The sequence below is a fragment of the Chroicocephalus ridibundus genome, chromosome 1, assembly GCF_963924245.1.
Source record: "Chroicocephalus ridibundus chromosome 1, bChrRid1.1, whole genome shotgun sequence".
Taxonomy (NCBI): domain Eukaryota; kingdom Metazoa; phylum Chordata; class Aves; order Charadriiformes; family Laridae; genus Chroicocephalus; species Chroicocephalus ridibundus.
Window position 1 is genome coordinate 141192755 of NC_086284.1, and position 23186 is coordinate 141215940.

The 23186-nt window shown below is 42.0% G+C and overlaps 1 protein-coding gene across 1 annotated transcript in view; it reads left to right on the plus strand.

The window, feature by feature from the left end:
* Window positions 1–1003: 1003 nt before the first annotated feature.
* The window catches only part of DYRK4 (dual specificity tyrosine phosphorylation regulated kinase 4), a 31762-nt gene continuing 9579 nt past the window's right edge, over window positions 1004–23186 (plus strand). Inside the window, exons 1-9 of the mRNA XM_063356128.1 lie at window positions 1004–1330; window positions 5210–5293; window positions 6651–6800; window positions 12636–12771; window positions 13964–14127; window positions 14495–14631; window positions 15554–15694; window positions 17638–17776; window positions 20091–20172. Of these exons, the coding sequence (XP_063212198.1) occupies window positions 1307–1330; window positions 5210–5293; window positions 6651–6800; window positions 12636–12771; window positions 13964–14127; window positions 14495–14631; window positions 15554–15694; window positions 17638–17776; window positions 20091–20172 (1057 nt within the window). The 5' untranslated portion in view covers window positions 1004–1306. The remainder of the gene's footprint in view (window positions 1331–5209; window positions 5294–6650; window positions 6801–12635; window positions 12772–13963; window positions 14128–14494; window positions 14632–15553; window positions 15695–17637; window positions 17777–20090; window positions 20173–23186) is intronic.

Sequence of the window (23186 nt, forward strand, 5' to 3'; positions counted from 1 at the left end):
TTTGTGTGGGAGTGATTTAACTTAGGTACAAGTGATGTGTGTTTGTGCCGTTTAGTTTGTATTCCAGCACATGGCAACTCCATGCATTCCCAGGGCTGAACCGGTTCTGCTGGCACGACAGTCAGTGTGATTATTTGGCTAGAGAATGAGACGGTTCTCTTGTATGTGAGGTGTAATACTGGGGAGGATTTGTTGACTAGAGAGTTGCCAAGCTTGGAAGAATGGAAAAGTGGGAATGATGGAAATGGGAGTGATGTGCCTTATAGGATGCTGCACCTCAGCAATTATATTAGGCAAGGGCATTGCATGGACCACCATGCAAAGAGAATAGCTGTTTGTCCTTTGACCACTCTGTGAAAAGTGGTGCTCATTCCAGGAGCATCAGTAGAAGTGGCAGCCTTCTAGAATAGCTTCTGTGGGTGAGCCTGTATTTCTTCTTTGCAAACCCCGAGTGAAAGGAGAACTATTCTGTGTTGTCGACAGATTTAAGACCAGCAGGGAACATGCCATTCCGTTGCTATATGAAGGAGGAGAGCACATTGTATTTTCATTTTTAGATATCCCCCTAAGACGGTGGGGGGATAGGGACGCCTCCATTAGTGCTCCGTCACACACGCACAACACCCAAAAGAGGAAAAGGAAAGACAGGATGGCAGCTAAGCTCTGGCTCACTATCCACACCAAAATGAGAGCCTCATTATCTCACTGGGTAGAGCAGCTCTGCACTCATGCCAACAAGAACCACAGACCAAAGTGCCACAGTTTGGTCCTCAGTGAATGACACATAATATCCAATGAGCAATCAACCCTTGAGGTATTAATTTATTTTCATTTTCCAGTCTGGCAGTCTTGGTGAATAGATTTTACTCACTGTATAGCAAGGTCGCTGGGACAAATCTTGAAAAAATACAAGTTCAAGTGTTTTTTCGGTTTCACAAGCACATGAGCTCAGTGAGAAAGAACAGACTGAGACGGCAAGGAGAACAGCCAATCCTGTTATATTTGTCTTTCTTATTACCAACTTGCCATGATAAATATGGAAAATTATATTTGGCTAGAAGGAGGCTGAGAAAGGGAACAGATGGCCACCAAAAGAATACTAGAGCAGCTAATAGTCACTGGCATATTTCCGGGATAAAAATTTAAATCTGAAACCAAGCAGAGGGTTATCCATTTTTTTCTGATCAGGGTACTGTGTATGAAACTGATCCTGCTATGCTCTGACTAGATGAAGGTGGGCTTTCTGAAATGCATTCGCCGAATGGAATAAACAACCTCCGTCCTGCAGTTAACGACTCTTGCCGTTATGCTGACAGAAATAGTTGACAAGGTGGGGAGAATGTTTATGTTCCTACTGTATTTTGAGTGAGTGAGACTGCATTTGTTATGGCTTTTTAATATATTGCATGATTTAACACCTACATTGCATTCTCTCTATGTATGCTACAGGCTTTATTCAGTTTTGATAGAGGACAGAGAGAAGAAGTGCCCATTTAAACAAGGAGACAATGGAGTCTATATTTTATATAGTTGTGTGTTTTATAATTTCTATAATTCTAATACATTTCTGTTTCTGTGGTCAACTGGGTACTGAAAAAAAATAAGCTGACCTTTTGGGAATTATGAACGTGTGTCACAATTTCTGATTTTGCAGAATGCTGTACGCTCAGTACCTAAACCTCCTTATGACTGCCGACTAGGTAGTGAATGAGGACATTGTTCTGTTTCTTGAGCAATAATTAGAATTAGCAAGGTAATGGCCATTAATAAATGATTTGAAAGGCTGGAATAGCAGGAGATGATAGTTTGGGATTGAAGTGTGATGTTGGAGTTGAAGGACCAGCCAAGTGCTATAGGAGTTGGACAGCTAGGAGTGAAATGGAGTGAAATAGTAACAGTTGCTGCAGTTTTTCTTCAGAGTGCATCTGCCAGAATTAAATCAGTCTCAACAGCTCAAGCGTAGATCCCGTGCTAGATATACAGGATTTCGTTAGAGCAGCAGGTGATGGGTCATCTGGATCAAGACCATCATGTAAGTCCCCGTTGTGGACTAACTGATAATCCACCTGCTCCCCATTCAGCTACGGGCAGGACTGTTGCAGGCACAGATCAGTTTTTCTACTGGGAAAAGACTATGCTATTTACCTTTTTTGTGGGAATGTTATGAGGGTTGATCAGTTATTGATTTTAAGGTGTTTGGAATGAGTTGCTTGAAGAGTGCTGAAGAACTTTAAACGCTTAGTAAGTAGGTTTTGAGAACAAGAGACAAAGAGAATCACAAATACCCATGATTTAAAAGAGGCACAGCCATGGGCTGATGGGCTGATTTTGCTTTTGCAGTGTAAAAGGAGAAATGTCCATCTCAAAACCTTACCAATCTTTCCCCAGTGAATGGAAATTAGATGGATTCCAAATACTGGGGGCATATTTTGGTGCTTGCTCACCTGCTTCCTTAGCTCTTGCTGAGTTTTAAAGGTATTTTATGAATTGCTCATGCTCTATTAGTGAATACAATACATTTTGAACGTTATATTTAGTAAAAAAAAGTATTACTAATAAATAAAATGTCATTTTGGAGTGAAGAGTCTGCAGTCTGTACAGGTATTATGTGAAGTCCACTGTTTCTCTGGATTTCAGAGATAGCTCTTTCTCTCTAAAATTCTGGTTTTATATTGACTTGTAGTTAGAAGAGCACAAAGTGGTTAAGGGACTGTCTCTAAACGAAGTGCAACGTTTTCATCAACTCCAGAAACTGAAAAATAAAGCTAGCTGGGAGTAAAGTATGGATGAGGTGTGAGGAAAAGCATAACAGGCACTAAAATTAATATTCTCACTAAGACCTGGGCTGATATATCTAGTGGAGTTATGACTGTGGATCCCAGACTCATCTTCATAACAAATGCGATTCTCCCTTGAGATGCAGGATATGTAGTTTGCATGTGAAGTGTTTGTCTGTAAAAATATTCTGGCACTGGATTTTCCATAGATCATCTATGTAAATTCACACTGGAGGATGGTGACCACAAGGACATTGGATGTACTGGGAAAAGTATATCATGCTCTAGGACATTCATATGTAGGATGCAATAATCCAGTGGTTCTTTCCTGGGGGCATTTGTTATGGTGGCTCTGGGGATGTTTTGGATTTACAGCACATAATCCCTTACCCCTGGTCATCTGATCTCCAGTTCCAAAGATGGGAATTACTATTTCCTGCAAAGACAAGCCTTAGTAGCTTTCCCTTTCCTAATATTCTCCTCTGCGCCACAGATATCCATGACTTTTCCTCTCAAACTGCACCCAATTAGCATAATAAGGCTAAACCCAGAGCTGTTGTTCTCAGCTTGTTCGGAATAGGAAGTTTACCCTTTAAGCTTGCAGAAGAACTTATTTATTTGTGGGATTTTCTCCCCTGACTTTTCAAATGAAAAGAAAGAGAGAATACCTGCCATGGATACTAACAGCACAATTGTCCAAAGGGCAGTTTCTAAATGGCATGCCCAGCTTTAGTAGTGTCTTTATGGTTGACGGTGAGACAGTGGAACCTGCATGTCAGAGGGCGGTAAATCCTTCATGTGATCAGGTAGGTCCGTACATAGAGTTTTCTCTCCATATTTAGTTTGGAAGGAGATTCCACAGCCTCTCTGAGCACCTCTCCCATACTTACAGAGCACGATGTGTTAGAGCCATTGCACGCATATCTTCAGCTTGATCTGCACCTTTGTAGCAACACCCTGGATATATTGCCCTGGATATATAATCCACACTGTATGTGTGTGGATTAGTTTGTACACAAGCATCCATCACCCACTACAGCTCCCATATATATGTGGTGTATTGGCACAGATGCAGCAGTCTAAGTTGACCCTTCTTCTTTCAGGCTCAGACAGAGGCCCTTTTGGCGTGGCTAGGCTGCATCACGGCAGATGTTCCGTGGCACAAGCCAGTACAAAACACGTTAGGCATACTCCACCAGTATGCAGACATATTTTCATGTGGACTAACTGAAGTCCATGACAAAGGCCTTTAAAAAGTGATCCCCTGGCACTGGTGCTAGCACTGAATAGGCTAAAAGTCATTTTAAAGAGCAATGACTTTATCATCTACAGGTGCTCTGCCCGTTTAAGACTCTGTGACGGGTATAGGCCATGGAAGCCCTGGCTGCAAAACAGATGAAGAAGAATACCATGTTGCTTTATTTAAGTATTTTTAATGTGCAGCTCACATCTGTAAGATAATTTTGTTTGCAAATTCGTTATTTTGATACTCCAAATTAAAGTTCCACACTCATGCCTCCAAGTTCCTCTGCTTCTAGAGAAAATATTAGTGTTCAAGCACTTCAAAACTTCTAGAGTGGAACTAATGTACCTACTTGGACAAAGATGATTTTTTTTTGACTATGAGTGGAATGACATTGTGTCTCAGAGCCCAGGGTCAAGGCAGCACATTTGACTAAAACCAATGGGGTTCACTCCAGCCTATAGAGTAGAACTCCAAGCTGCTGTAGCCACAGAATTTTCAGTATCTAAATTATTTGAAAGATTTCTGCAATTCACTACAGTCTGCTATTGGACAGAAATGCACAGTGCTACTTACCGTGTTCATCTTTATAAAAAACCTGCTGAAAGTACTAGTAGAATCTTAAAAATGATGAGCTGCTTAGCGCTTTCCCCATGTTCCTTTTTTTTTTTTATTTGTTGCTAATATTATCTGTCCATTGGAACCCATGTATTGTTTTCTCTATCTCAGCAAATTTAAATATTCATTTGTGTTCTTATAAAATCTGCACCACACGTTGAATGAGTTTAATGCTGCTATTAACAATGGATGGGCTCACAATCTATCTTGTGAGGCAGTTTAAAGCTGTCCTTCCAAGCAGCCTCACTATCTGCTTTTGAACACATATTTAGGGATGCCAAACACACCCCCCCACCCCCCCCTTCCCCTCCGCTGACCACATGGGCATATCAAGCATGCTGAGAGGCATAATAGGCAAAGCAAGCTGTCCCTGCACCTGCCCACAAAACAGCTGTTCGACTGGGAGAGGAATTGCTAGAGCGTAGCACGTTTTCAGCAGCTTTTGTGGTCCTCTCTTGTACACTGTGTCGGCACAGACGTTGCCACGAAGGAAAGAAACACAGAAACTGCACTGAGATTTCAGTACTTTTTCCAGAATTATTTTTATTAAAGCATCATTTCATGTTTGCAGCCTTCCCATGTGGATGCATTTTCTCAGTCTCAACTGACGGTTCAACAGAGAGATCATCTGGGATCTAACAGAGTCTTCCATCAGGTACGTGACTCATCAACTGACTTGAGAAATACCTGATTGCTTGTTTTCTAAGAGACCCCTTATAATAAATGAATCTGAGCAGAGGCAAGTCTTTTATTCCCTGCCTTCTTCCGTTTCCCCTGTAGCTGTATGACTGTCCCAAATGCCTGCGATTATTTTGTTTTGGCTAGCTGTTCAGTAGCATTTGAGGCATTTCTTCTGCCCAGTCACTTCTGTTTCCTGAAGCTTTCATGAGAAGTCCGCTGGAATCTCACTTCTAAGGTTTTAAAGACTTTTCCATTGTATTGGAAAACTTATTTATTCAAGTTGGTTGGATTGAGAGCTTTGTTTCTTTGCTTTTTGAAAAAAATACCAAACCTCTCCTTTGTTGTCAAATGCTTGACAAATGTGTTTCTATCTTTCCCCAGTGACAAAAAATTCACAGTCTTATGTAGCCTTAACTTTCTGGGCCTTGTTCGGCATTTGATAGCGGATAGTTGCTCTATTTCAGATCTATTTCAAATCAGTTTTTTATTATTTGCCAAAGAAATAGTCTACCTCAAAAATTTTCTTTTCTGCTAAGAGCATGGTTTCTCTCACTTTAGATATCCAAAAATATTAGAGGTCCTAACGTTCATAAACCACATGCTTAAATGACTGGCCTTAAGGAACGGGTGGTATAGAAATGTTTTGCAAATAACAAATGGGAGAAGTCTAAAGGAACGACTAATATTCCTGGAGCTTTCAAATGGATATAAGCATTTATTTTTCAATAAAGTTTGCACAGAGCTTGCCTTTTCCTCACTAACGAAGGGTGCAACAAAGGGGCCTAGTCTAAGTGAACTCTATGGGAAATGAGGGGGAATGAAATATTGAGAGACCCGTGCAGGGAAGACCCTCCCACTGTCTTCACCGCGGCGTTTGGCAGCAGTCCAGTCCCAATTTCTCTTCTACCACTGGGAATAGCTAGTAGTGTTGCCTGCCATTTAAAATTCATGCCTGCTTATTACCCTGGATGTGCTTTATTTTCCCCCCTCAGAGGAGTCCTGCTGCCTGGAACGGCTGTCGAGTTGCCAAGCCCAACCACCTTTTCCAGCTGAAGCAGTCAGTGCTCTGATGCTGGATGGAGATGCTTTTGTGGGGAAACTTTCATGCCCTAAAATGTGCCGGGCTGCCCGATTGCCTGGACAACCTCGTCCTGCCCATTAGTACAACTGGGAGCTGCCGGAGAGTATCTGCTCTTTTCCCCTTCGCCATTAGGTGTCAGAACTGAACCACGCGCGTTTTCCACGGTTTTACATCCCTCCGTTTTTCGAAGCTGTTGCCCAGAATTGCTTGCGAGGTCGTTATGTAATATTTACTTATGCTTTCCATTTAGAAAGTCAGTCGTGGTGTTCTTTCCCTCCCGCATCTGGAAGGTCAAGCAAAGCATGGTTTGGTTGCAGACGCTGCAAACCCTCCCCCCCTTGGAAGCAGCCTGCCTCAGATAACAAACAGGAGCTTGCAGAATGTCCTCCCCTCTCTTCAGGTGAGCGAGTTATAAAACTCTTAGACATCTTGTGCTTGACTGGTTAATCAGCTTCTTTCTAGTACTGCAGTGGCAAAGTGTCACAATAGTGTTTGTGTGTGGGAAGAGAGAAATAGTTTAGTGTCAGCGTTTGCATCAGTTTCTGTTTTCAGCCACAGTTAAAGAGGAAAAAAAAAAAGGAAGAACTATAAGCAGTCAAATAGATAAATTGCTTACCAGCATGGTTGTGGGTATCTCCAGATATTTTAATGGATGACCAACATCATGGGAAGGTTTTGAAGTCATCTTTACATTTGGCATTCCTTCTTTCTCATTTTTTCAGAAGTCCCATGCCTGTCCCCTGTCTGAACTCTTCTTCCTTTCCTCCTCCTCTCCTCAGCAAATCAGGGACCTGCACTACTCACCACCACTACTCCGATCACTCCCTTTTTCACCTTTCTTCTACTTCCATGGAGTCTCTTTATTGAGAGATTTTACAGGTTCTTTAGGGCTCTGATATGAAGTCTTTTCTGATCTCTTGCACTGCAAGTCCCCACGTAATGCGTTTTATTTGGGAAGTCAAGAGTCTTCTCAAATACTTTGACTTTGAAATTGGCAGCTTGCTACTACTATAAAATATTTAATTTAGTTAGGGGGGCGAAGCTACAAAATGCAAAATAGCATGAATGATGAGGTGGAATGGGTTAGTCTCCAAAATAATTTACATTATTTTTAAAGCTTGGTTCTGTGGCCTTTATAAGTCAAACCTACACTCAACTCCCACAAAAGCCAATGATTAAGCTTTGCATCTGAAAAATGAACCGTCCCCCCATTTTATTTTCTGTGAAAAGATTGGACCCAAGCATTTTACAGAGGTGTGGGGTTTTTATTTTATTTTATTCTTAAATGGAACTTGTAGACTTCTATAAGAAGCTGTGAAAACACCAATAGGAAAGCCTTTTGCTTGGTTTAGAAGTGCCCGGGGACAATAAACACTTCAGTCTAGAAAGCATGATTATGTGCTGTCTGTTTTGGAGACCTTCTTTGTTTACTCTTCCTTAGAAATAGCACAGCATTGATGAACTGAGGGAGTGTGTATCGGAATGGGGAAGCAGTGGAGTTCTCAAGCTGGGGCTCAGCAGGATGGCAGTAGGACTGACCTGTGGCAGCACAGAGCTGTACTTGAGCTGTTCAACTGGTGTCGCTCATACCTGGTTGTCCTGCTTTTGTAGCAGTTAATATTGCCAAAAAAAAAAAAAAAAGTAGCAAGGTTAGATGCAAGTATGGGAAGATGATTTTCTTTTAAAACAAACCCATTTTCACTTGCACTAACACATTCTTAACCCAAAACTCACAAGCACCAAGATGCATGTATCCAGGTGGTACCAGCCCGGACTTCTTGCAAGGACATGGTGGACTATATCACCATGTGCTGGTTTTTGAATATAGCTTTTGTACCCTTCTGATACTGAGAGAAACTGATATTTTGTGTCTCCATCCTGTCCCACTTCTCTGAGTCATCAGGACTTCCTCAAAGGATGAGGAATTATAAATAAATTAAGGAATAATTTAGCTTGGAAAGGACCTCCAGAAGACATCTAGCCCAACCTTCCACTCCAAGCCAAGCAAACTTGGAGCAGGTTACTCAGGGCCTTGTCCACTTGGGTCCTGAATATCTCAAAGGATGGAGAGTCCACAGCTTCTCAGGGAAACCTGTTGCAATAGCGAACCGCTCTCATCGTAAAAAATGTTTCTCCTAATATCTAATCAGCATTTCCTGTGTTGCAACTTGTGTCCATTAGTGGCATACCCATTTTGTCCTAGGACCGTGCACCTCTGGAAAGAATCCGTCTTTGCTTTCTATATATCATCCTGTCAAGTAACTGCAGACAGCAGTTCACTCCTGAAGCTTCCTCTTCTGCAGGCTGAACAAATATATTTCCTGCAGCCTCTCCTTGTACAGTATGTGCTCCAGGTTCCTGACCATCCTCTGACCTCTCCCCTGAATTTGCTCTGGTTGGTCCCTGCCTTCCTTGTGCTGGGAAACCCCAGACTAGACACAGTACTCCCAGTGTGGTCTCACAAATGCTGAATAGAGGCGGAGATCACTTCTCCCACCTTGCTGGCTATCCTCTTACTAACACAGCCTGGGACGTGTTTGGACTTCTTTGCTACAAAGGCACACCGCTACCTCATGTTCAGTGTTTGTCTGGCCCTCCCCTGCAAAGATGCATCATTTCAGTTGTCCCCCAGCCTGTCCTGTTGCATGGGTATATTCTGTTCCGGGTGCAGGACTTAGCATTTGTCTTTGTTCAACTTTAGAAGATACCCATAGACCATTTTTCCAGCCTGCTGAAGTCCCTTTGGATAGCAGCCCTGCTATGGTCTGTAGATTTGAGAGGGTGAACTCATGCATTGTCCAGGTCATTAATGGACACTAAACTGTACTGGCCTTAGTATTGATCCCTGAGGGATGCTGCCGGTAACCAATTGCAGTCCTTGGAACTTGACCATCCAGACGATTTTCCACTTACATTATGATCCATTTATCCAGTTCATGTCTCACTCTTTGGGCTTCAAGCACATTGTGGGAGAAAGCGTCACAGGTCTTCCTGAAGTCAAAGTATACAACATCCACTGCATTTCTCTCATTGGTCAAGCTCATCTCACATCATCAGAGAAGGTAATCAAGTTGTTCAAACACCATTTGCCCACAACTTATGTTGGCAAATCCATACTGGATGTTCCAAATCAACTTCTTGTCTTTCATTTGGTTGGAAATGGCTCCCAAGAGGAATTGTTCCATAACCCTCCCAGGGACTGAGTTAAGGCTGACCAGTCTATCGTTCTCTGAAGCCTTTTTCTTACCCTTTTTGAAGGTGGATGTGATGTTTGCCTTTTCCAAATGGTCAGGAACTGCTCCTGATTGCCATCAACTTTCAAAGATGACAGTGAGCTGCCTTGCAATGACACTGGCCAGCTCTTTCCACACCCTCAGGTCCATCCCATCTGGTCCTGCAGACTTAGGTATGTCCAGCTACTTAAGTGGTCCCTAACTATCTTCCTCTACTGCAGGTAATGCTTCTTTACACTAACACTACTTCTAGACTCAGGGACTGGGGAGGCCTGAGGGCAAAACTTACCAATGAAAAGCATTGAGTACCTTAGTCTTTTCCTAATCCTTGGTCACTAGGTGCCAAATTCCACTGGGCAGTGGGTTCACGTATCCCAAAGCCTTCCTTTTTTACTGTTGATGTACTTACAAAACCTGTTTGTATTGATTTTCACATCCCTTGCTAGCTGTAATTCCAGCTGAGGTTTGGCTTTCCTAAACAAGCCTGCATGTTCAGGTAGCGTCTCTTGCATTTATCCCATATAACCCATCCCTGCTTCCGCTGTTTTTTTACCTCCTTACTGTGTTGGCACCTGATCAGAAGTTCCCTTTGCATCCACGCTGGCCTTCAGCAAGGTTTGCTTAACTTTCTGCATGTTGGAATGGACTATACTTGTGCTTTACGGAGATTAACTTTGAAGATCAATGAGGTCTCCTGATTTCCTTTGCCCTCCAGGGCAGTCTTCCATGTGTTTTTGATGAGAAGATCCCTGACCAAGCCAAAAGTTGCTTTCCTGAAGATCAGCGTTTGTAGTTCTACCGCGTGTCTCACTCACTCCTCTGAGGATTTTAAACTCCACAATCATATGGTCACTGCAACCAAAGCTGCCCTTCCCATAACCTTCACATCCTCAACAAATTGTTCCTTGCATGTGAGCAACAGGTTCAGCAATGCATCTCAGATAACCGGCATTAAGAACACAGTCCAGAAATCTTCCAGAATGCTTTTGCAACTTCAGCAGATACTGAGGTGACTGAATTACCCTATGTGTATCAGGGTCTTTAGGTTATGATGCGTGTTCCCTAATGTACCTAAATAAAAACATTCTCACTAGGTTAGGAAAGCTGATTGCAGGCGCACTTGCCCTGCTTCATCAGATGGATGCTGTTTCTGCTCAGCAGTTCTTGTTCCTCATCCTATGTTCATAGAAGCCATAGCACTCTCTGCAGCTTCAGACAGGTATTGATACATTGGATCCATTGTCTCCAGATGAGTCTTTTCCCCTCAATGAAGGGACTGAGGAGAAGATGACCTGGGCCCTCACACCCTACATCCTTATCCCAGAGCACAGTCTTCTGTCTCCTTATCTGTCTCTCTTTTATATCTAAACCTCCATCATCTCTTTATGGCTTGATTCTGTAGCCTGTTCTTTGTTTTCCAATTCTGGGACCCCTGAGAATCTACATGTGCTGCTGATGTACATCTGTATATCTGTTCTTCTGCAATTTGTTCCTTCGAGTGTTTCCGCACCCACACAGGCCCATTCATTCCCCATTCATACCAGTCTTGATGTTGCTGTTGCAAATGTGTATGTGCGCAGACCCAAGCTGGTGTGCCTGCAGTTCTGTGGGCTGCACAAGCAATCTCAAGGATTCTAGCACAACTCTTCAGTGGATATGCCCACATAGAAATCTGAGATGGATATTGTCTATTATTCTATCTTTCCTGCCCTCTGTACTCAGACGGCTGGACATAGACCTTTCCCTGGCTCATCCAAGTTACTGCAACTTAATCAAACGTAGCATTTATAGAAAGTGAGTGCCCATGCATTGAATGAACCTGGAAGATGAAGTTCACAGAATCATAGAATGGTTGGAGTTGGAAGCGACCTTAAAGATCATCTAGTTCCAACCCCCGGCCTTGGGCAGGGACACCTCCCACTAGACCAGGCTGCTCGAAGCCCCATCCAGCCTGGCCTTGAACACTTCCAGGGACGGGGCATCCACAGCTTCCCTGGGCAGCCTGGTCCAGTGCCTCACCACCCTCACAGTAAAGAATTTCTTCCTGATATCCAATCTAAATCTCCCCTTTCTCAGTTTAAAACTGTTACCCCTCACCCTATCACTACACTCCCTGATAAAGAGTCCCTCCCATCCTTCCTGTAGGCCCCCTTTAGGTACTGGAAGGCTGCTATAAGGTCTCCCTGGAGCCTTCTCTTCTCCAGGCTGAACAACCCCAACTCTCTCAGTCTGTCCTCATAGCAGAGGTGCTACAGCCATCCGATCATCTTTGTGGTCCTCTGCTGGACCTGTTCCAACAGGTCCATATCCTTCCTGTGCTGAGGACTCCAGAGCTGGACGCAGTACTCCAGGTGGGGTCTCACCAGAGTAGAGTAGAGAGGCAGAATCTCCTCCCTCGACCTGCTGGCCACACTTCTTTTGATGCAGCCCAGGATGCGGTTGGCTTTCTGGGCTGCAAGTGCGCATTGCCTGCTCATGTTGAGCTTCTCACCCACCAGAACCCCCAAGTCCTCCTCAGGGCTGCTCTCAACCCATTCTCCACACAACCTGTCTTTGTGCCTGGGATTGCCATGACCCAGGTGTAGGACCTTGCACTTGCCATTGTTGAACTTCATGAGGTTTGCACGGGCCTGCCTCTCAAGCCTGTCAGGGTCCCTCTGGATGTCATCCCTTCCTTCCAGCGTGTCAACCACACCTTCTGTGTCAACTTCCTTCTTTTATTTAGAGATTTATCTTTCTGCGATCCAATAGCCTCTAATGCTATTGCCACAATTTGCTCTCTGGGTAAGCAGGGCATTCTAGTCCCCAAGCACGCTTGTTCTGTCTCAGCATGAGGCTGACACTCAACAAATCCAAAATAGATACCTCGCAGATTTGTCTTTGGGATCATAGCATTTTTCAATATATTTTTGTATATATTTATACAATTGCAGATTAGTTGAATGTTCATCAAAATACCTGGAAGCAAAACTTACCTGTTTGGTTTTATTTTTGTTTGGCAGGAAAACGGAAGTCAAGGCAATTTTTCCCAATTTAACTTTCTGGACAGCCTTCCTGAAAGTGATACCAGAGCCCAGACAAAACCATCAGAACTGGAAAGCACCAGCATCAATGTCAAACTGCCTATGACAGCTTCAGGTAGAACATAACAGAGCGTGCTAAGACTGGAGTGACAGGTTGCCTCCACAGATAGGGAGTGTATGCAGTCAGGATACACAGTGACCAGAGGTTCCACGCTAAATGGTCACTGAAATATTTAACAAACAGTTTGGAGGAAAGGAATATGGATGGGTTTGGTGACTTATAAAAATCCTACTTGGGGATGTATGCAATAGGAGAATGAATACACTGACACAAATATATAAATGAGAGAAGTATGCATTATACAAAAAAAAATGTATATTTGTCTAAGACTTATGGCAGGTCATGTAGCTGACAGCAATATTCTAGTACGGTGATAATTTCCCACTTCCTTGTAGCTGTATCACATTTTATCAATGTGGGATAAATTGCATTTTTGGTGTTCTCAGATCTAGAAAGTTTCTGGCAGAGTTAATTTATTTTTAGAAGGAGTCTAGGAAAAAAAAAAAAAGTAGTGGCCTTTTTCTTTTAAATTAGTTAGCATCCCTGCATTAGTGGATGAAGATCTGCCACTGTTTAACAGAACACCCACATGCATGCCTAGAGAACACTTTGATTTGTAACGCTACTGTCTGATTATTTATCTAGATTTAAATGATGTAAGTGGAGGTGTTAGGGTAGCTGAAATGTTTCTATGCAGGAAGAATCTGAACTAGGAGAACGGCAGATTTGGGCCCCATTTAATTCCTAATCTTATGCATCTAAACTTGACATTTTATATCAGAAAAACAAGTACTTGAAAGCTTTGCTTAACTAAAGCTTACTGCCATTTTATAAATACAACAATCAAACCAATAAAAACACACCATTTTTTTACGTAAGCTATAAAGCTTGCTGAAGCAGATAGACAACAGATGGGATTTTCAAAAACATCTAGGTACATAGCTTTGCTCAGAATCAAATAACTTTTACCTAAGTTTTCTTAAAAGTCTTTCTGACAGATGATGAATGTTTTGTTGAACACAATACTGTAAGTCAGAAAAAGAAACATAAATTTATGCAAAATGCCAACATTGTAGAATCATAGAAATGTTGGTTGGAAGGGACCTCTAACAGTCAGCTACTCAGCCTCCTGCTTGAAGTTGCATACTCTACTATAAAATGTTCCATTGTAGAAGCAATTTACCATCAGGTTTCTGACATTTTATTGAATTTTGGTTTTATATTCTTTTTTTTTTTTCTGATTTAGAAGCCTTGAAATATTTTAGAAACCAGTTAACAGTCTATGAGCAAAAAGAAATTTTCAATTATACAGAGCTATGGTTTCTTGGGCTGGAAGCTAAAAAAATTGAAGGTTTGCCTGAAACCCAGAATAATAATTGTTACGATGATGAGCATGGTTCCTACTTAAAGGTAAGTGGAAAAATTATGGTATTAGTTTGCAGCTCAATAAGTTTGTTGTGACTGTCTGCCAACTCTTAAGTGATCCATGTGAGATAAATGTTCTTTCTATAAGATAAATATTCACATAGTGAAAACATCAGTACCAATCACTTTAAAACTCGGAAGAGAATCCTAAAGAGAGATTCAGGATGGATGGAAAGTAGGTGGATTAATGAAGCATGCATTTGTTATTTTCTCTGTCAGCCTTGTTTAATGTAGACTTCACTTGCTACCAGTCTCACATCTTTCACAGAAAGTAAACTCACATGCACGAAATGCTTTAAAGCCTGATCTTTTTCATACTATCTGAATCTGAACTATTTGTTTTCTTTTGAAGGTTTTGCATGACCACATCGCGTACCGATATGAAGTGTTGGAGGTGATTGGGAAAGGTTCATTTGGGCAGGTGGCTAAATGCTTGGATCATAAAACCAATGAATTAGTGGCACTGAAAATAATAAGGAATAAGAAAAGGTGAGACATCTGTTGATTTTAAATCAGCACAATCAGCTCTCTGTTATATAGGTAGTGGCAATCTGGGATAATGTGAACAAAGCAACATCAAACCCACTGTACCTCAGGCTTTCATTAGACACAGTGCGAACAGAGTGAAGAAAGGCGATGTCAGGGATTCAGAACTGGCCTGGACCCAGTGGAGACACAATCTATGAAAGCAGGCACAGTTTTTCCAGACTTAACAAGCAAGTCTCTGTATCTGTGACACAGTTAATACACAACACAGGTAACCAGCCCTGCGTGACTGAGAGCTGGGAGCCTACATTCCCCCACAAGACAACAAAACCAGAGGAATACGCTGGGAGGCTCCAGTTGCTCATTTTAACACGAAAAATTCTACACTACGGTCCTAAGCAACCTCTGCTTCTTATGTGACTGGTTACCAATTTTTAGTTGAGTTTAGCTTGAACCAGAGTCAATGAAGCTGATGAGAATGATGCTGTTGACTGCAGCAACAGTTTTATCTGTTCACTTTTCCTGCTCAGTGAACGCTAAATGTAAAGGTGCTCTTCAAAACTGTCAGTCTTACTGGGGTTGGTGTGAAATATGACCTTGTTTGACTAAATGGAAGCATTCCTATGGATCTTGAAAGCACTAGGATTTTGCTCTGGATGCTCATTTGAACTGTTTTTCATTTAAATATTTTTTTCAGACAAGTCAAAATAACTACTCTTAAATGCTATATAAGGCCAGTGTATTTAGACTAGGCAACAAACATAATGAATCAAAGTTACAGTAGTTAACAGGGGTGAATGGTGGATTTTTAATCACAGCACCACATGTTGAGTTTACAGTAAGATTGTGGTGTTTGTAACATTTGTATTGCCACAAATGCTAGATTGAGTTAATGTTACCGTTCCCATGTCCTGTGATATTTCAGATTTCACAGCCAGGCTTTGGTAGAAGTGAAGATCCTTGATGCTCTCCTGAAGAAGGACAAAGATGATACTCACAATATCATCCACATGAAGGAATACTTCTACTTTCGCAATCACTTCTGTATTTCCTTTGAACTGCTGGGGTAAAGTATACTTTCCTTTACACAAATCTTAAGGAACATTGTAGATCTTGTGCTTTACAAGATTTAATTTTTGTGCCCTCTTTAGAAGAATTTACTTCTCAATGTTAACAGAAAGGAATACTGTTTAAATACAGACTTCACACAGACATGATCCATCCCTTATTTTCTGTGCTGTGCATTGAAGTCTTCTCCCCTGAAAGACCTAAGGGGAAAAAGAGTAAAACAGTGAATTAATGACTAGTAAACTTCAGGGTATATAAATATGAATAATATTAAATAATTCAAAAGTATAGCTGTATCTTGCTTTCTATGAATGTATGCTGCAGGACATATCTTAGGAGGAATTTTGGAGAAATTTTAGGGAAGTCAGACCATTTTATTGGCCAGCCTCCTTGTAATCAGAGCATCAAAGTGGGATTACAGAGGTTATCCATGGTCTCTCATCCCTTGAAGTAAAGCCCCATTGTTGCACATGTTCTAGCCCTTGCTGAAGATTCGTGGTATAGAAGGCTTGATCTCAAACAGACACAGAGGGGTAAGAGTCGACTCCTCCTCTCCAGGAAAAAAACAGCCCAGTTTTTTCAGAAAGCTGCTAGGAAACTTGTAGGAAAACGTTCATGGGATAGCCACCATGTTCAGCTCTTTACAGAAGAGTTGAAGACTGGTTGTGATGTAAAAATATTTGTCTGGTGACATATTTATTGCTTCTAAAATATAGTGAAAACCCCTTAACCTGTGAACTTTCTTCTCCATCAAGTCCTGCTAACTTCATTTACTTCTGAAGGAATGGGCCTTGCCTTACACCAGTGGATGCACAAGCGGGGAAGGCAGAAAGCTACAGTTGCTTGTGTCCTGCTGAGGACACCTCTGGAGATCATACTGCTGAGGACAAGCTTGTGCATCCCTTTAATAGCCACCATCACTGTGGCCATTTCCTCCTCCGAAGAATGGCCACACATTGAGCACTCAGTACTTGTCAGGGCGCACCCCAGGCTGGGGGCTCCCTGGGGCTCTGGCAAAGGGAGCTGTGGGGGCTCCCTCAGGGCAGGGCCTGGCAGCCAGGAGCAGGGAAGCTGGGGCACACCGTGGCAGCCCCAGCCCTGGGCATTGGGCACCTCCCTGGGGACAGGGACAGGCTGAGGCTGGGCAAGGACGTAGGTCCATGGGTGGGCCCAGCTTGGGAGGACCCATAGCAGGGGAACTGGATACCGGCCCTGCTGTGGTGTCACAGGGGCAGGCGCTGATGGCCCCATGGGGCTGACATGGGGACCTGGGCCGTGAGCAGGTGGGGGGAACCCCTGGCTACTGGGCAGGGCCATCAGGGCTGGTGGTGCTCCCAGGGTCTCAGGGCAGCATTCATATGTTGCCAAACCACACTTGGCAGAAGTTAGCAACATCCTACTGGAAGGAGCTAAGATATGATGGTGACAGGAAAAATATAAAAACCTAACGAGACCTGAATTTATGGGGTTATTTATCTAGAAAGTTTTACTGCTGATTAAAGACTCTTCAGACAAAAAGGGTTTGCACAAGGTGACAAAGCAAAGACAAATGACAGAGAAAGGAGACTGAAGAAAATTTATTTCTCTCAGTTTCTGAATGGTAGATGTTCTTGGTGAAAAACAGCACAGCCACATAACAGCACTGAGTTTAGCCAGCAAGCAAGCAAGGCCATTGACATTATGTCTTCTTTAGATCTGGAGGCTCAGGGAGGTGTTTGTGCATATTACGTGCAGAACAGCAATCTCAAGGAAGAAAATAGCTAAGTCATTTTCTTTTGCGTGAGTCCTCCCTCATGTAGGAAGACATAAATACTCTCTCCCTCATGTAGGAAGGCTAAATACTCTCTTAATGCACTGTAAACTAATGCCGTTAGAAATAAGTTCCCTAATCTTTTTTCTGCTTTCTGTCTTCTTCTTCTTCCACCCCCACAACGCCCGCAGAATAAATTTGTATGAGTTGATCAAAAAGAACAATTTCCAAGGTTTCAGTTTGTCTTTAATTCGACACTTCACTCAGTGCGTTCTGAGATGTTTACAAGTGCTCTACCAGGAAAGAATCATTCACTGTGATCTGAAGCCTGTAAGTACAGTCATTTCATAAACTATTATACTGTACGGAATACATAAACTTCATCCTATTTTTTGTTGATCGAGTGGAAATCTCAGAAGAATCCTTAAAACTCAGTAGGATATTTGTACATAAGCTATAGTATATTTCACATAATATTAGTACTAGATTTGAGTGATTCTTTCCATTGATTCAGTTTATACACTGTTTATACATTGATTCAGTTTATACATGATTATCTGGTTGCCAAAATGTATGCAAATATGAATGAAATGACTTTTTGCTTAGAGAAAGAATAAAGTACTTGTGAAATTAAGTATTTCAATATGAGGGACATTATAATGCAAGGAGACATTCCCAAAGCAGACTGTTTCAGGTTATCCTGTTAAGTCTGTATAATTTCATATGTAGAATTATAAAATTAGGTAGCCTAGTAAATGACAAAGCAATTCTATAGTACAGTATTTAGGGTGCTCACCTGTTTCTGGAGGAGCACCTGTGATCCAATTCCTGCTGCTATATCTGCTAAGCATTCATGCTAGGTGAAACATTTCCATTCTCCTTAAGCCCAAATCTTAATTTTTTACAATTTTGTGAGATTTCTAAAGTATTTTAATTATGTTTTCATTTCGGGTGAATGTTTCTCTTGATTTCTTTTTCAAAACTGCAAATGGACAAACAAATTAATAAATAAATAAATAGGCTCTCAGGTAAAAATGCTAAGGATGAAATTCTGCTTGCACTTTGCTTGACGTATCTCAACTCAGAAGTTGAAAGAGTCACATACTGTCTGTACCCATTGGCTTGCCAACATCTTTGCCAGACCAGTTTGCAGTGAGAAGTGAAGGCTTGCAAGATAATCAAAATATCTTAACCAGAAACAATCGGCCCAAGAGGAAATCTGTTTCCAGGCAATCACTGGCAAGGAGTGAGGTTGACAAGGTCAATGAGTGTAGTATGTATTTAAATAGAGTAACATATTAGAGAACATTGAGTGAGTTAACTAAAAGAGAATTTTGTTCTCATCCTACAATTGTACACTTTAATGAATTTAATTTATGTTGCCTGAAACTCACATCTGTTATTCCGTCTGCCTCCTATGATATTTCTGAACATAAGGTAGAGTATGGAGTTCCTCTGGACTACATGCTAGGTAATTATTGCCCTCCAAAACCTGGTTTTGCAGTTAATCAACTCCCTTGCATTATGAGAGATTCAGTATTAGAGACAGAGTCCCACCAGGAGCACGAAGGAATATCTAGCTGCAGAGAGAGGATGCTCGCTCCCATAACAGAACCAAGAGCACCTGCGTAGTGGAAGTCAGTCCTTGCCTTGACTTTCATCTGTAGCATCTTCTCCCTCCTGTCATGCACAGTATTTCCTTATGAGTCCACTAATTGCCCAAGAAACTGCTCTATCATTGTTTGACAAGGGAACTGCTCAGTCCTTCAAAGCTTTGATGTATGATCACTTTAAAACTGGTTGATAAAGGTAGCCATCTCTCTGCTGAGAAGTGGAGAAAACTGTATGATCAGAAAGGAAATCAAAGGGAATCCTTGATTTAGGTAGATTTCTAATGATGATAAAATTCAATTCTGCAGACGAGAGCTAATAGGCTATGTTTACTCATCAGTGCACATATTCCTGAGCTAGCTGTTTAAGAATTACTTCTCAAGCTGGAATTGTAGGCACACAGTGCGGCACCCATCTACACCCAGCCAATAATCCATAGGGCCCTAGCACTTCTGTTCATCACTACCATGAGATCTCTGCATCGCACTGTTGTGAGGTGGAGGGGTGTATGCTTACAGAAAGTCTGGAGAAGGTTGAAAGCAATCAAGGGAAGAATTGTGAAGTACGACTCATTCATGGGGCAGGGACTTTCTGTGGTTACAAAAGGATGGTTCTGGTTAATTTAGCACCAGCATGCAACCAGATGCATTTGCCTTTTACTAGATTAACAACAATGAGTTTTGGGGAGCTCACTCTGCTCACACGGCAAGCATTCTCACTGGCTGGTGCCTTGATAGCACCACACACTGCACAGTGCAGTGGCTTGGATTGTATGTAAGGGACTAGTGTCCCTGTCTAGCTAAGCTTCAAACTGGGTACCTTTGCAAATTTCCCCTCTGCTTAGGTTAATTGCACATTATTGGATGCCTACAGGTTAGCAAATGCATTCCCAAGGAAGTTGAAGTTCTAAGTTTTTATTACACAAATAAATGTAAACTCAATGTGTTATGCATTGCTTCTTTTCCGAAGTATTCACTAACCTAACATGGTGCTAAATCCCTTTTTTTCCCTGTGATTTTTTTTTCCTCTTTAGGAGAACATATTATTATACCACAAAGGCCAAGGTTCAGTTAAAGTTATTGATTTTGGATCAAGCTGCTATGAACACCAAAGAGGTTTGCAGAAAAGTCAAGTTGATGTAATTCTCTTAATAACCTTTCTTAATTTTAAAAAATGTGGAAAAAACTATTTCTTTGATTGAGCTAATCATAGAACCATTTAGGTTGGAAAAGACCTTTAAGATCATTGAGTCTAACCATAAACCTAACACTGCCAAGTCCGCCAGTAAACCATGTCCCTAAGCACCACATCTACACATCTTTTAAATACCTTCAGGGAGGTATTTAAAGAGGTAATTCAACCACTGCCCTGGGTAGCCTGTTTCAATGCTTGACAATCCTTTCGGTGGAGAATTTTTTTCCTAATATCCAATTTAAACCTCCCATAACACAACTTGAGGCTATTCCCTCTCGTCCTGTCACTTGTTACTTGGAAAAAGAGACTGACACCCACCTGATTACAACCTCCATTCAGGTAGTTATAGAGAGCGATAAGGTCTCTCCTTTTCTGCAGACTAAATAACCCCACTTCCCTCAGCTGCTCCTCATAAGACTCGTTCTCTAGACCCCTCACCAGCTTTGTTGCTCTTCTTTGGATGCCCTGCAGCACCTCAATGTCTTTCTTGTAGTGAGGAGCCCAAAACTGAGCACAGTATTCAAGGTGGGGCCTCATCAGCACCGAGTACAGCGGGATGGTCACTTCCCTAGTCCTGCTGGCCACACTATTTCTGATACAGGCCAGGATATGGTTGGCCTTGGGCACCTGGGCACACTGCTGGCTCATATTCAGCCAGCTGTCAACCAACATCCCCAGGTCCTTTTCTGCCAGGCAGCCCTCCAGCCACTCCTCCCCAAGCCTGTAGCACTGCATGGGGTTGTTGTGACCCAAGTGCAGGACCTGTCACTTGACCTTGTTGAACCTCATACCATTGGCCTTGGCCCATCGATCCAGCGTGTCCAGATCACTCTGTAGACCCCTTCTACCCTCAAGCAGGTCGACGCTCCCACCTAACTTGGTGTCATCTGCAAACTTACTGAGGGTACACTCAATCCCCTCGTCCAGATCATTGATGAAGATATTAAAGAGAACTGGCCCCAATACTGAGCCCTGGAGAACACCACTTGTGACCAGCCGCCAACTGGATTTAACTCCATTCACCACCACTCTTTGGGCCCAGCCCTCCAGACAGTTTTTCACCCAGTGAAGAGTATGGCCACCCAAGCTATGACAGCCAATTTCTCTAGGAGAATGCTGTGGGAACCAGTGTCAAAGTCTTTACTGAAGTCCAAATAAACAACATTCACGGCCTTTCCTTCATCCACTAGCCGCATCATCTTGTCATAGAACGAGATCAGGTGAGTCAAGCAGGACGTGCCTTCCATAAACCCATGCTGACTGGGCCTGATCACCTGGTTGTCCTGTACATGCCATGTGATGACACCCAAGATAGTTTGCTTCATGACCTTCCCCAGCACCATGGTCAGACTGACAGGCCTGTAGTTCCCCAGAATAATATAGTGGCCTATGCCCCTAATTAAAATCTGATGAACTGTTCAGCCATTGGTGGTGGAACAAATACTGGCAGGAGGTAAGAAAGCTATTACCATGCTTTTTCTTTGTCCCAGGCCTGATCAACCCTTCGACTGCTGTTGAAATTAGAATTGCATTTGCAAGAGTGGTTAACTGAAATGGGCCTATCAGGATAATCCCACTTAACAAGGAGTTTATAAGGTCCAGAGATCCTTTCCCATTGAGATGGTTAAATTATAATTGGCACTTTTTGGATTAATACAATGGGGACAATGGGAACTATGCTAAAAGTTTAGAAAGTCTGAGTTTTGGGGTTTTTTTCCTATCAAAGATTTAAGCAGAATGTGCAGGAGATAAGAAAAAAAACCCTGTAATGGATTTTTTAACCCTTAACTTTAACTCTTAACTTTTAACTTTAAAATTTTTAACTCTGTTAAAAACAAACAAACAACCCCCCCAAACAAACAAGAAATCTGTATTGCATTCTATTAATTTAGAAAAACAAAACCAGTCTTAAATGGCTTGGGTTTTCCTGTGAAATACTGATATATAAACTGAGCCAAAATCTATTTATCTATATTTTGGGATTCAGCCTATTAGATTTACAGGAGCATATGTTTATAGGACCAGGTAATCATTTTAGGTTTGCCCATGTTTGAGTAGAGTGCAATCTGAGACACAGCCCGAAATATTTGAGGAGAGTAACAAATAATTAAAACTGAAAACAAGTGAAAGAAAAGATGGAGCATATCGGAGAAGACTGTCAGCTGAAATAAGAATTGGTGCAACCCTCAAAGTGGTACAGGATTAGAGATTAGAAACCAAAACATCAGTTATTTATTTGTGACAAAAATGACAAAAAGCAGACAATTATGCAACTGGTCAAACGCACAAAGACACAGACTGCCACCATGGTACTCTCCACCTGCACAGATTTAGTGAAATCACATATTGTGCAGCCTTACCTTTCAGGGTACTTTCCTTCCAGAAAGATGTTGAATACGTGGGAATGCAAAGAAGTGCAGGAATATAAACAAAGCAACCAGCAGAGTGATAGGAATAAGAAAATAAGAGAGTTTGCATGCTGTAATCATGTTCCGATGTCTGAATGAGAAGAGGTAAAAGAATTAGTCTGCTCACTATGATGAGTCCCAATCTTGGAACGAGATCTTTTGACACCTACTGTGGGGCTATAATGCATTAATGGGGAAATCAGAAGGCAGCAGGAGATGTTCCCTAGGTGTCAGTGAAACCAGTATTTCCAACAGCACAAGCCTGTGACAATGGAGAACTATTGATTGATGCAAGGGGAAGACCTTCAAATAGGAAAACGCACATGGAGTAAGCTGAATCACAGCATTAGTAGAATAATTTCTTTTAGTTAAAGTTGTTGAAGAACAACTGCCAAATGTAGTGGAAAGCATATCACCCACTGATTTTAGGATAGAAATAGAAAAGGTTTTCACAGCCTATGTGAGCAATCCCTTAATGGCAGCTAATGGATAGAGTAGATATCTGGTGCCTGAACATGTATTTCACT